Source organism: Gopherus evgoodei, chromosome 3 (genome assembly GCF_007399415.2).
Source record: "Gopherus evgoodei ecotype Sinaloan lineage chromosome 3, rGopEvg1_v1.p, whole genome shotgun sequence".
Taxonomy (NCBI): Eukaryota; Metazoa; Chordata; order Testudines; family Testudinidae; genus Gopherus; species Gopherus evgoodei.
Window position 1 is genome coordinate 169,082,290 of NC_044324.1, and position 12,259 is coordinate 169,094,548.

The 12,259-nt window shown below is 46.0% G+C and overlaps 1 protein-coding gene across 2 annotated transcripts in view; it reads left to right on the plus strand.

Annotated features, from left to right (window-relative positions):
• The first annotated feature begins 3,526 nt into the window (after positions 1–3,526).
• The window catches only part of EHD3 (EH domain containing 3), a 36,145-nt gene continuing 27,412 nt past the window's right edge, over positions 3,527–12,259 (plus strand). The window contains exon 1 of one of the 2 annotated variants that reach the window (XM_030557365.1): positions 3,527–4,532. In XM_030557365.1, the coding sequence (XP_030413225.1) occupies positions 4,306–4,532 (227 nt within the window). In that variant the 5' untranslated portion in view covers positions 3,527–4,305. The remainder of the gene's footprint in view (positions 4,533–12,259) is intronic. The other variant, XM_030557366.1, reaches the window with a different exon arrangement.

The window sequence follows — 12,259 nt, forward strand, 5'->3', positions numbered from 1 at the left end:
ATTAGAAAAAGTCTCAAAGGGCATGAAGGACAGAGACCATAACAGGGATGCGCAGCAGTGCCGCGTGAAAATTAAGGAGCTAAGGCAAGCCTCTCACAAAACCAGAGAGGCAAACGGAAGGTCCAGGGCAGAGCCACAGACATGCTGCTTCTACGCTGAGCGGCATGCCATGCTAGGGGGTGCAGCCACCACTACCCCAACCCTGTGCTTTGACTCCGTCAATGGAGAATCACGCAACAAGGAAGCGGGTTTGGGGGAGGAGGAAGATGATGATGAAGAGATTGAAGATAGCTCACAGCAAGGAAGCAGAGACACCGGTTTTCCCAACAGCCAAGATATGTTTTTCACCTGGACCTGGAGCCAGTACCCCCCGAACCCACCCAAGGCATGCTCACGGACCCTGTAGGTGGAGAAGGGACCTCTGGTGAGTGTACCTTTGTAAATATTACACAAGGTTTAAAAGCAAGCATGTTTAATGATTAATCTGCCCTGGCCTCCGGCCACCCAGCCACTCCACCCCAGAGGATTTCCCAAGCAACAGAAGGCTGGCCCTCAAAAAGTTTTAAAGTTTTTAAGTTTAAGTTTTAAAGTTCAGTGTTGCCTTGTCCTTCCCTCCGCCTCCACCCCTTCCAGGCTACCTTGGCAGTTATCCCCCTATTTGTGTGATTAATTAATAAAGAATGCATAAATATGAAGCAACAATGACTTTATTGCCTCTGCAAGCAGTGATCGAAGTGGGGAGGGGAGGGTGTTTAGCTTACAGGAAAGTAGAGTGAACCAGGGGGAGGGTCATCAAGGAGAAACAAACGGAACTTTCACACTGTAGCCTGGCCAGTCGTGAAACTGGTTTTCAAAGTTTCTCTGATGCACAGCGCATCCTGCTGTGCTCTTCTAACCGCCCTGGTGTCTGACTGTGCATAATCAGTGGCCAGGTGATTTGCCTCAACCTCCCACCCCACCATAAACGTCTCCCCCTTACTCTCACAGATATTGTGGAGCACACAGCAAGCAGTAATAACAATGGGAATATTGCTTTCGCTGAGGTCTATCCAAGTCAGTAACGTGCACTAACGTGCTTTTAAATGTCCAAATGCACATTCTACCACCATTCTGCACTTGCTCAGCCTATAGTTGAACAGCTCTTGACTACTGTCCAGGCTGCCTCCGTATGGCTTCATGAGCCATGGCATCAAGGGGTAGGCTGGGTCCCCAAGGATAACTATAAGCATTTCAACATCCCCAATGGTCATTTTCAAGAAAGTCTCTTCCTGCAGCTTTTGAAACAGACCAGAGTTCCTGAAGACGCGAGCGTCATGTACCTTTCCCGGCCATCCCACGTTGATGTTTCAAGTTCAGCAGCTGCATATCACCGGAGCACCAAGCCAGCGAGTACATAAACTGAAAGCGGTACTTTTCAATGCTGCAGATGATGCATTACGATCAATAGCCATCATTGTCATATTCCTGGGTGCTCTTTTAACCTACCTCGGTAAGAACGGTCAGGGGCGCCTGGGCAGACATGGGAGTGACTCAGCCAGGTCATTCCCATCTTCTGCCAAGCACCCAGGATGATGACAGCTAGCAGTTATAATGCAGCATCTTCTGCCGAGCACCCAGGAACTGATGATGACTAGCTGTCGAAGTGCACCGTCTGCTGCCACCCTAAAGATGTAAAAGATAGATGGAGTGGATCAAAATAAGAAATAGACTCAATTTGTTTTGTATTAATTTGCTTCCTCCCTCCCTCCCTCCGTGAAATCAACGGCCTGCTAAACCCAGGGGTTTGAGTTCGATCCTTGAGGGGGCCATTCTGTGTGACAGTTGTTTGTGTTTCTCACTGATGCAAAGCCACCCCCTTTGTGGACTGTAATTCCCTGTAAGCCATGTCGTCAGTCACCCTGCCTTCCGTCACAACAGACAATTGTTTCGCGCCTTTTTTCAGCCCAGACGCCATAGCACTGGGATCATGGAGCCCACTCAGATCACCGCAGCAATTATGAGCACTGTAAACACCATGCGCAGTATCCTGGAGTATATGCAGAGCCAGAACCTGCCAAAGCAAAACTAGGCGAGGAGGCGACGGCAGGGCGGTGACAAGAGTGATGAGGACATAGACATGGACATAGACTTCTCGCAAAGTACGGGCCCTGGCACTGTGCACATCATAATGTTAATGGGGCAGGTTCATGCGGTGGAACGCTGATTCTGGGCCCAGGAAACAAACACAGACTGGTGGGATCGCATAGTGTTGCAGGTCTGGGACAATTCCCAGTGGCTTTGAAACTTTCGCATGCGTAAGGGTACTTTCATGGAACCTTGTGACTTGCTTTCCCCTGCCCTGAAGCACCCAGAATAGCAATATAAGAGCAGCCCTCACAGTTGAGAAGCGAGTGGCGACAGCCCTGTGGAAGCTTGCAATGCCAGATAGCTATTGGTCAGTCGAGCATCAATTTGGAGTGGGCAAATCTACTATGGGGGTTGCTGTGATCCAAGTAGCCCACGCAATAAAAGATCTGCTGATATCAAGGGCAGTGACTCTGGGAAATGTGCAGGTCATAGTGGATGACTTTGCTGCAATGGGATTCCCTAACTGTGGTGGAGTGATAGATGGAACCCATGTCCCTATCTTGGCACCAGAGCACTGATATGCAGCTGATATGCAAATTAGATACAATTAATTTAGGTTTGAACAAAGACTGGGAATGGTTGGTCCATTACGCCAGTCTATTTCTCCATGTTAAGTATCCTCACACCTTCTACTGGTCATCTCGATTTTTACTTCAAAAGCCTTTTTTTCTCCTTCTGATGACAGCTCATCTCAATTTATTGGCCTCTTACAGTTGGTATGGCTACTTTCACTTTTTCATGTTCTCTGTATGTATAAATATCTTCTTGCTGTATGTTCCAGTCTATGCATCCGATGAAGTGGGCTGTAGCCCACAAAAGCTTATGCTCAAATAAATTTGTTAGTCTCTAAGGTGCCACAACTACTCCTATTTTTTTTACATATAAAAATGAAATCCACCACAATACAACCTTGCTGGCAGGCTCTGCGAAGACATCAAAGCCCAAAGAGGCCTTTGAAACTGAACTACCTTCTCGACCCCAGAGATCATTCCTATGGGTCAGAACTGAGCTACATTTTGGGGGCAGTATGAAAGATCCTAAGGCTTCTCTCTCACGCAAGTAGATATACAGTTAAAGAGCTCTGTCATTCTAGATTCTTTGGGATGACAAGCACCATAATACACATACATTACAGTCCAGATTCTAACCAGACCTGCCTCGTCACATCACTTTTGCAGTCAGTGGAGCTATGCCAATGTATGCCAGATTAAAAATGAAAAACGAAGTATTTTAAATCAATAAACCGTGTCTATGTGTAATCTGCTAATCGAGATCCTTGCGTCTCCCTCCAGAGGGCGCTGTGTCCTGATCCTCTCCCACCCCAGAGATGACTTATTGCTTGATCGCAGCTTGCAATCTGACCATGCCCAGCAAACCCTGAGCAGGAGCAAAGCCAGCTCCTCCTCCAAACATGGTGCTTCCCTGCTCAGCCTCACCCTGCCCGCGAGAACGGCCAGACCTTGCCAGGAGCTGATGACTTCCGTCGCTTGTCAATTTCCTGAAAGGCTGGCATTTAAACCCCAGCTGCAGCACCAGGGGAGGATGCTGTTGTGAGTCAGCCACCTCTTCTCCAGAGCTGCAGTATGCACCCTCCGGGAGCAAATCGGCGCCTCAGTCCCACTTCTACGATCTGAAAGGAGAGAGTGAATGAAGTTTAGCTTTTAACTGCCTCGCAAACTGGGCGGGGGGGGGGGTTCATTTTGCATTATAATTGCAATTCAAGATGAGTTTTTATGCAAATGCTTAAAAAAGCCTACCTATTGCAGATTTAAAACAACAAAACAATCAAAACTCCAGTTGTGGATAACAAGAGATCCTGGAGGAAATCAAGGGGAGTCATCTCATCTTCCATTGATGCAAGAAAAAGGACGTTGTTTTGCAGCCGCTACGGGTATTTCATCCCCCCCTCTCCACTGCATCCTGCCCTAGTGTCTTGCTTTGCATTACAGAGAATGCTGTTTCCGAGAGGATAACCAGCAACCTCTGGAGATAAACAGAAATTTGCTGCTTTAACATAAACAAATATACAGAGACTAAATTTAGGAATTGCTGCCTGGAACCCTCCCCAGAAAGAGCTCCAGCTGAGCTATATACCTCTTCTGCTCTGTGCTTTGAAGACCAAGCTTGACTGAAAAGGAGAGAGCACTGAAAGGTAGTCCCCTCTCCGGCCATTCCAGCATGTTCAGCTGGTTGGGTACCGATGACAGGAGGAGGAAAGACCCTGAAGTGTTCCAGACGGTGAGCGAGGGTCTCAAAAAGCTCTACAAAACCAAGCTGCTCCCTTTGGAAGACTACTACAAATTCCACGAGTTTCATTCGCCAGCCCTGGAAGATGCTGACTTTGATAATAAGCCAATGGTGCTGCTGGTGGGGCAGTATTCCACTGGGAAGACCACCTTTATCAGGTAATAACTTAACCTATTTATTTGAGAGGTGGAAAGTTTTGATGGGGTGGAAGCAGCCAGTTTTGCTGTCTGATACACATACAATTCCCATCACTGTCAATAGGGGTGGTACGTGTCTCTCCTAGGGCAGGTTTTGGCCAATTGTATTCTTTTGCTTATGTTTGAGGGCAAGAGCAGCCCTGGTTCTCTTTCATTCATCTCCTGTGGTGCCAGCCACCAATGACTTACAAAAAGACTGCTTCATAGGAACTTATCAGAGCTGTTTCTTTAAAATAATGGATAAGTCAAATTCTAACATGGCAGGAATGCACACTACTCAGATCAGGACCAAATGACCCACAGCAAAAGTGCTGGAGAGTTAGGGCATCACCCACAAGAAATAAGATGCATTGACACTTTTTTATTAGGTTTGCAAAACATTTATGCTTCGGTGCATGGTAAGCGTGACCCCTAATGTGGCCTTTCTATTGAATATCCCTCTGGCTTTTGGAAGGTGGTGGAACAGTGGACATTTCTCTCTCTAGGAATTCATTGATTTCTCAACTGACAAGTCCTGGATAAAACTTATTGTGGGTTCTTTGGGATTTATAATTTTTACATTATTTTAGGATTGTTTTTTCTTTGTATAGTGCCCTGGGGTGCCCCTATGAAGAAGGGTGGGAGGGTGAGGCGGTGGGGGTGAAAAAGGAAGGTCAAACTTCAAGGCCCTAAAAGCAGCCCCTCCTACCTGTTTCAGATCCATCTGGCACCTATGTACTGACTGTGCTGCTGCAGGTGTCCGGTACATCCTAAAGGTGAACTGATTTCAGTGGAAGGTTAATGGCAGATAGCAGCTCTGGTGGAAGACCAGCAGAGGGAGGGTTAAACATATTCACAATCTCAGGATAAGCTGGTCTTGATTGCAGGTCAATTCAGATGCACCACATATATACCTCAGCAATGATACTAACCCCAGGTCAGCTCCCAGTATCCTCTCTCCTCAGATCATACTTGGGCTGCACCTTCTCCATTTCCTCTCTGGATTCACAAGATGAATATCTTGGGTCAGATTCACTACTGAGTATCTCTAGTGTGATGCTGGGGTAACTGCATTGAAATCAAAGGAGTAACACGGGCATAAAACCACAGTAAGCTAGAGGTGAGGCCAGCCCTTTATCTACCTGGGAGGAAGCTTTACTTTGTACCAACATTTAAACAGGAGTGTGGGGAGAATAGGAAAGGGCCAGTGAAACTGGCTGTGCCTGAACAACCTTGTGGGATGCTGGCATTTTTACCTGTTCTAATATTCCTGCAATCTAGTGCTGTAACCAAGAGCGAGACACAGAATGAATTTGCAATGCCCAGCCAGCCACCTGGCTGGTGCATGGCCCCTGTGTGCTAGAAAGCAGACAGTGCAGGGATCTTGCTTGGTCTCGTGAAATTATTTTTAAAGGTGGGTTGGGTGCGGGGAGGGAATTGCCCTGCATAAAGTGAAGCCAGACTGGCGGAGCTAACCCTGCCCTCCTCTCCTCCACACACCTGACCTGAATCTTTGTTCTTAAACTCTGCTTTGGACTTCTTGGAAGATCTGAAAGGTGTGGTGGGGATCACATGCTGGATCCCTCCTCATTTTCATCCTCAGCCACACTTCAGAGTGTAGCTGACTGCAGCTTTGGGGAGGTCATTAATTCTTCCCTTCTAAGCTCGCTGCCTGCACATCCACTCCCTCTTTGCCTCTCAGCTCCCATATATACCCAGTGCTTCCTCCCTTGTCTCTGCAGCCCCCACTGGCTTCCCCCCACACTGTCTCCTACTTCCATCACTAACCCCAGCAGCACAAGACTCACCACCACCTACCCACCTTCCCTCCTAGATCCCCTCTCTCACTCAATTCCTCTCTTCTCTCCAGGCCTGAGAGCTGGGCTGCTCACTAGGTGAGTACACCCAGGTGACACAAGTGAGACTCCACAATCGCTATGGCATAATTAGTGGCCTGGGGAGGTAGCATCCCTCACCTCTTGGATTGATGCACTTGTTTGGTGAGTCGGCTTTCTCTCCTGAAGCAGCAAGTTCTCCTTAGTTACCCCATGCCTGGCTGCTCTGCTTTCTGCTCCTGCTGTGGACACAGATGTGATGAACACATTTGGGAGTCCTGGCAGAGCAGAAGAGGCCAGCCTGTTTCTTCTCGGCAGCAGCTCCACCAGGAGGATGAGTGGGCCTTTTGAAGTGTGTCTGTCCCTCTACATGTGCCAATGGGTGGTGGGTGTAATTCGGGGGATGTAGGGGTGCTGGGACTGGATACAAAACCATAAAATAACGTAAGAGGCTGGTCTCCAGGTAGTTCCAGCCTGTCGGAAGCAGGAAATGCCAGGAAGCTTTTTAGAGGTTTCCAGCCCGAGCTTGCAGACCCTGTGGGTCCAGATAGCTTCTGATGCTTTTATCCAGACTAACCACAACAACAGAGAAGTAAGAGACAACTCCTCTGCCTCAGCATTAGGATGAAACTAGCAATGGCTCTGACCCATCCTGGGGACATTCCCCTCCAGATTTTTGAGCGGAACTCTGGAACAATGAAAGGACAGGCTCCCCCCAGAGAATCCTTCTTATCTTTGTGCTTCAGGGTACGGTTGGAGAGATTACTCAGTCCTGTTGTGCTGTGCAAATATGATCAATAAAACTCAGATACCTGACCATTGAGTCTCAGAGCACTGATTTAAGGAGCTCCCAGTGACAAACAGGACCTAAGCCACAAAATTTGGGTTTGCACCCCAAGCCTCCTCCCTGAAAGCTGAAGGGGGCCATCTATATTCAAGGTTTAGATCCAGATGAAATGTTAAAGGGGGTCTCTCTCTCTCAAGGGCTAAGCGGCAGCATCTTGTGATCAGACTCCTGCTGTATCTGGAGGTGGGGGTAGAAACAAGACAATCAAGGTCAACTGTGAAATATTTCTAGCGGCCCGGCAGGGGGGAGGCTTGCTGCATGTTTGGAAGTCGGTGAAGTGAGACTGAACTGCTCCCTTTGGTTTTGGTGGAATCAGACTGTTCTCTTGTCTGCCTTTGGAGACGCAGGGGACTGAGCCTTATTTTGCTAGGTGAAAGATGTACTGTCCTGAATTTCAGCTTGTACATTTCAACTCTCCCATCACTCACTCCTCCCATTCCCTCCCAAGGTAGTCTTGGCAGAATTTCCAGATCCACAGAAAGGGCATACGTGCCCGAAGAGATGCCGTGAGCTGGCACTTTTACCTGGGAAGTTAAAAATGCTTCCTTTAACCACTAGCAGCCCAGTCTGATGTTAGCAGTGATGGCAGGATCCCATCAGAGTCTGGCTCTGCAACATTATTACCTTTTATGTTTCCTGCTTGGGGTGGGGACGGCAGGACAGGATGTTACAATTTTAATTAATTAGTGAGCTGTAGTCTCTGCTAAAAACAGCTCTGGCTTGGGTCCAGCCTCCTCGTTAATAAAATAAACAAGGGGCTAGAGCCCTGCTGTCGGTCAGCACAAGTTGCCTTTGATGCAGCCATCTCCTCACTCCAAACATTCTCATGCTCTGCTCCCCAAGCCAGTTCCAAGCTGCCCCTCCAGCCACTGCTCCCTGCCTCCCCTCTACAACCACTACATCATTTCTGCCTCACCACAGCATCCTGCCTGACTCATCGCTAAAGCAACCCTCCCCTCCCCATACACATCCTGCAGCATCCTTGCATAGAGTGACCAGATGTCCCGATTTTACAGGGATAGTCCCAATTTGGGGGTATTTTTCTTATATAGGCTCCTATTGCCCCCCACTCCATGTCCCGATTTTTCACCCTTGCTGTCTGGTCACCCTATCCTTGCATGAAAATCAGCACTTCTGTCCTTTCTAGCAGGAGGCAGCTGTGTCCTGGGGTTAGAACAGAGGAGCCTGCAAGCATGCCTTGGAGAGACTGCCAAGACAGTCTGGACCTGATAGACCACTGGACAGTGGAGATTTGTCTTCCCTTTTATCCCTAGCAGGGGGTCTCACTGCTGAGGGTTAAGGCACAGTGGCTGCTGGTTGAAGCTTGCATTGCAGCTGCCCAGTCTTAAGGGGTAGAGAACACTGGTGCTGTCACCCAGCACCTTTTACAAGCCATTACATTCACTGTGCCTGTGTATTTATAGAATTCCCACCACCCCCACTCCCACAAGTGTGTTTTGGTTTTCTTCTTTCAGCGCAGGCCCCTTGCTTCACTGACCATCAGACAAGTGTACGCAGCACTTCAATAGATCACCTTGTGTTTGCCCACAGCATAGAAGAACGCTTGTTCAGTAGTTACCTGCTATACAATGCGCCCAAATCTCCCAGAGAGTTCTCCCTGTGCAGTGTAAATTCTTAAGTATCTTAGAATCCACTTCATCAGTTTGATTTCATACCACTTTGTTGCACATCAATTAGCTTTAACTTGTAACTCCTTTTGTATCTGTTTGAGTTCTTGGGAGTTTTTAAAGTGTTTTATATAATAAACAAAAACAGTTGAGGGGGTTACTAGATGAGTGAGGATGTGATAAAATTCATCCATTCCAAGTAGAAGAGGATCATTATTTGCTGCTTCTTTCTTAGAGGTCTTGTCTATAACAAAGGTGAAACCAGAGGCTTTTTTAAAGTCTGTATTCACAGAATAGTTGCATGTTGTCATGGTGCTTGTGCATCACAGAAAGAAATGTAAAAATGATTTTATTGCAAAGTTAAAGGTCATGGTGGAGGTCTTCAAAAGGCACCTAACTCCTCTTTATGCCTTTATCTCCTCAGACTATAATATCTATTTTCCTATCGCATTTTAAAGTAGGAATTCTAAAATATCTAACTCTGTGGATTCAATCTAGATCTGTGTGGAGAGAACTTTTGTGTATATTGGCTCAGATAAAAAACATTGCAAAAAGATTAGAGGAAAGCCAATAGAAACAAAAGTATCTTAGGGCTATGCTATTGGTCTAGAGCAGGGGTCAGCAACCTTTCAGAAGTGTGTGCCGAGTCTTCATTTATTCACTCTAATTTAAGGTTTCACATGCCAGTAATACATTTTAACATTTTTAGAAGGTCTCTTTCTTTAAGTCTATAATATATAACTAAACTATTGTTGTATGTAAAGTAAATAAGGTTTTTTAAAATGTTTAAGAAGCTTCAATTAAATTAAAATGCAGAGCCCTCCGGACTGGCGGCTGGGACCTGGGCAGTTTGAGTGCCACTGAAAATCAGCTTGTCTGCCGCCTTTGGCAATGTGCCATAGGTTGCCTACATCTGGTCTAGGGGCTAGAGTTCTGCACTGCCGCACGGAAAGTCTATGTTCAGTTTCTAGAATCCATCAGTACAGCTTCCAAAAATGAGCTTTCCAGGAAGTGAACTAGCCCTTCCTACGCAGAAAGATAGGCCCAAGGAACTGAATCCAGGTCCATGAAGCACTTGATGGTAGAAAGTTGGCTGGTCATCTAGTGTTGCTAAATCCCAGTAGAGATAGGAAAACATGGATGTATGTTTTACTAATATTCTTGTACATAAAGAGCTGCTATAACTGCCACAGAGAACCTCTGTGATCATGATCAGGAAGGGAGGTGGCTTATACAATCATGAATGAGAGGGGAGCTGAGCCCGTGAGATAATCTCTCTGTTAAGATGTGGCCCATCTACAGTAGAACCTCAGAGTTACGAATTGACCGGTCAACCACACACCTTATTTGGAACTGGAAGTATGCAATCAGGCAGCAGCGGAGATAAAAAAAGAAAAAAGGCAAATACAAATACACTGTGTTAAATGTAAATTGCTAAAAAATAAAGGGAAAGTTTCATTTTTTTGACAAGGTAAGGAAACTTTCTGTGCTTGTTTAATTTAAATTGGTTAAAAGCAGCATTTTTCTTCTGCAGAGTAACGTTTCAAAGCTGTATTGAGGCAACGTTCAGCTGTAAACTTTTGAAAGAGCAACCCTAACATTTTGTTCAGAGTTACGAACAACCTCCATTCCCGAAGTGTTCGTAACTCTGAGGTTCTACTGTTCTGGAGAAGTTTGAGAACCTCTACAATAGTCAACTGCTCAGGAATTTCAGGTAGCCTCATCTAGGAGGTATTGGGCTGTTGTATTTTCTTCTCTTCCTGTCCTAAATTATTTAGTGTTGCTGGGAACGGTTAAGCAGTTTCCACATTTCACCCTAAAGCTCCTTATCTTTCAGCAGTAGGTGAATCTTTCTAGTCCATACAGAGCTTCAAAAGCACTGGGATGAAAGGCATGCAAGACAAAATGATTGTGATAGGAGAAGCAGGGCAAGACCTGCTCCTGCTGGAAACTGGAGGCTCACCGCTAGAGTTAACGCTGCTGTCACGGCACTATTTGTTAATTAATCCCTTACAGGATCAATAGCCATCAATCTTGCATGCTTCCTTGCCACATGGCCTTTCAATTGGCTTTTAAATCTTATATTCATCTGTAGTGTAGCTCCTCCTTGCTCAGCGAGAGTGGAAAATGCAGCTCCAGCCCAGGTCCCAGGAGTACAGTGTATCCAGATGAGCATAAAAGTTGCCATTCCTAATATGTCTATATGGTTTTGCTGGATGAGATGACATTCATTAAGGTGATGAGAAGATGAGAATTCACCCAAACGATTGGCCCATAGACCCTCACATGGAGGATGGATTATGGTGGCATGCCCAGTATCACCCATCTTCATAAAACTCATCCCATATTAAAACAACATAGCTGTGAAAAGCTATAACCTCCCCCTCCTCGTCTCTCCACTAGCTGTTAAAGACAGTAATCTCAAAATGCAGCCTATTTTTTCCCTGTATTGACTTGCAAAGTCCATACAACATGTATTTTCCCCACCTCATGACAAGGTTCAATGGTGTGCTTTAAGCAATGGGAAAAAACAAAGTACCAGCTACCCGGCTTTGATGATCAATACAATATTAAACTAAATGTGCACAGTCCAGCACTGTATTACCTGTAGCAATCCAGTACTCACAAACTAGGCAATGCCAAGTTAGTATGTGCAGCCCTGTATTCACCAGCAGCCTTATAATCAATGCCCCATATACTGTGACAAACTTGCCCTAATTTTTGCAGTGTTCCGGCTTTGTCTACGTTAAAAAAAACCTGAAGGTTTTATTGAGGAATGTTCTGTAGCACAGAATTGGTAAGTAAACTGACTTACCTCCCCTCTACAGAGGTTTTGTAACACTGCCCCCTATCCTTTTAATGTTCAGTGTGCTATTGTAACAAGAATTGCATAGTAGAAGCTGTCATGGAGGAAGGGAAGAGAGATTTTGACAGCAAAGTATGGGATAGTTGTGGCTTTCAGCATCTGAGAAGCCATTCTGGATTGTGGGCTGAGCCCATTAGCTGAACATTTCTGCTAAAATGATCAGCAGTGAAGTAATGTTAATATTGAATGTTAGGTTTCAGAGTTAACAGCCCCGCTTGCAATGAATGGGGGCAGTTTGCACTTTTCTTGGATAAAGAAACAGATCAGTTCTAAACTTCTAAGGGTTGTGACACAAACTTACAGAATGACCAATAATGATGAGAATCTCTTCACAGCATCTGACATTCTCTCAGTTTCTTCATCTGATTATGCTGAGGCAGCTGTAGCTCTGAGATCCCAAGTGAAAACCTACCATTGCATTTGCAGATTTCCAGTGCTAAAAATAGTCTCAAGAGGCTGCACCGTGCACCTCAGCAGCAGCTCTGATAGGAATTCAACAGCTCAGATCTCACGCATCATCATGCCCTGTTTTC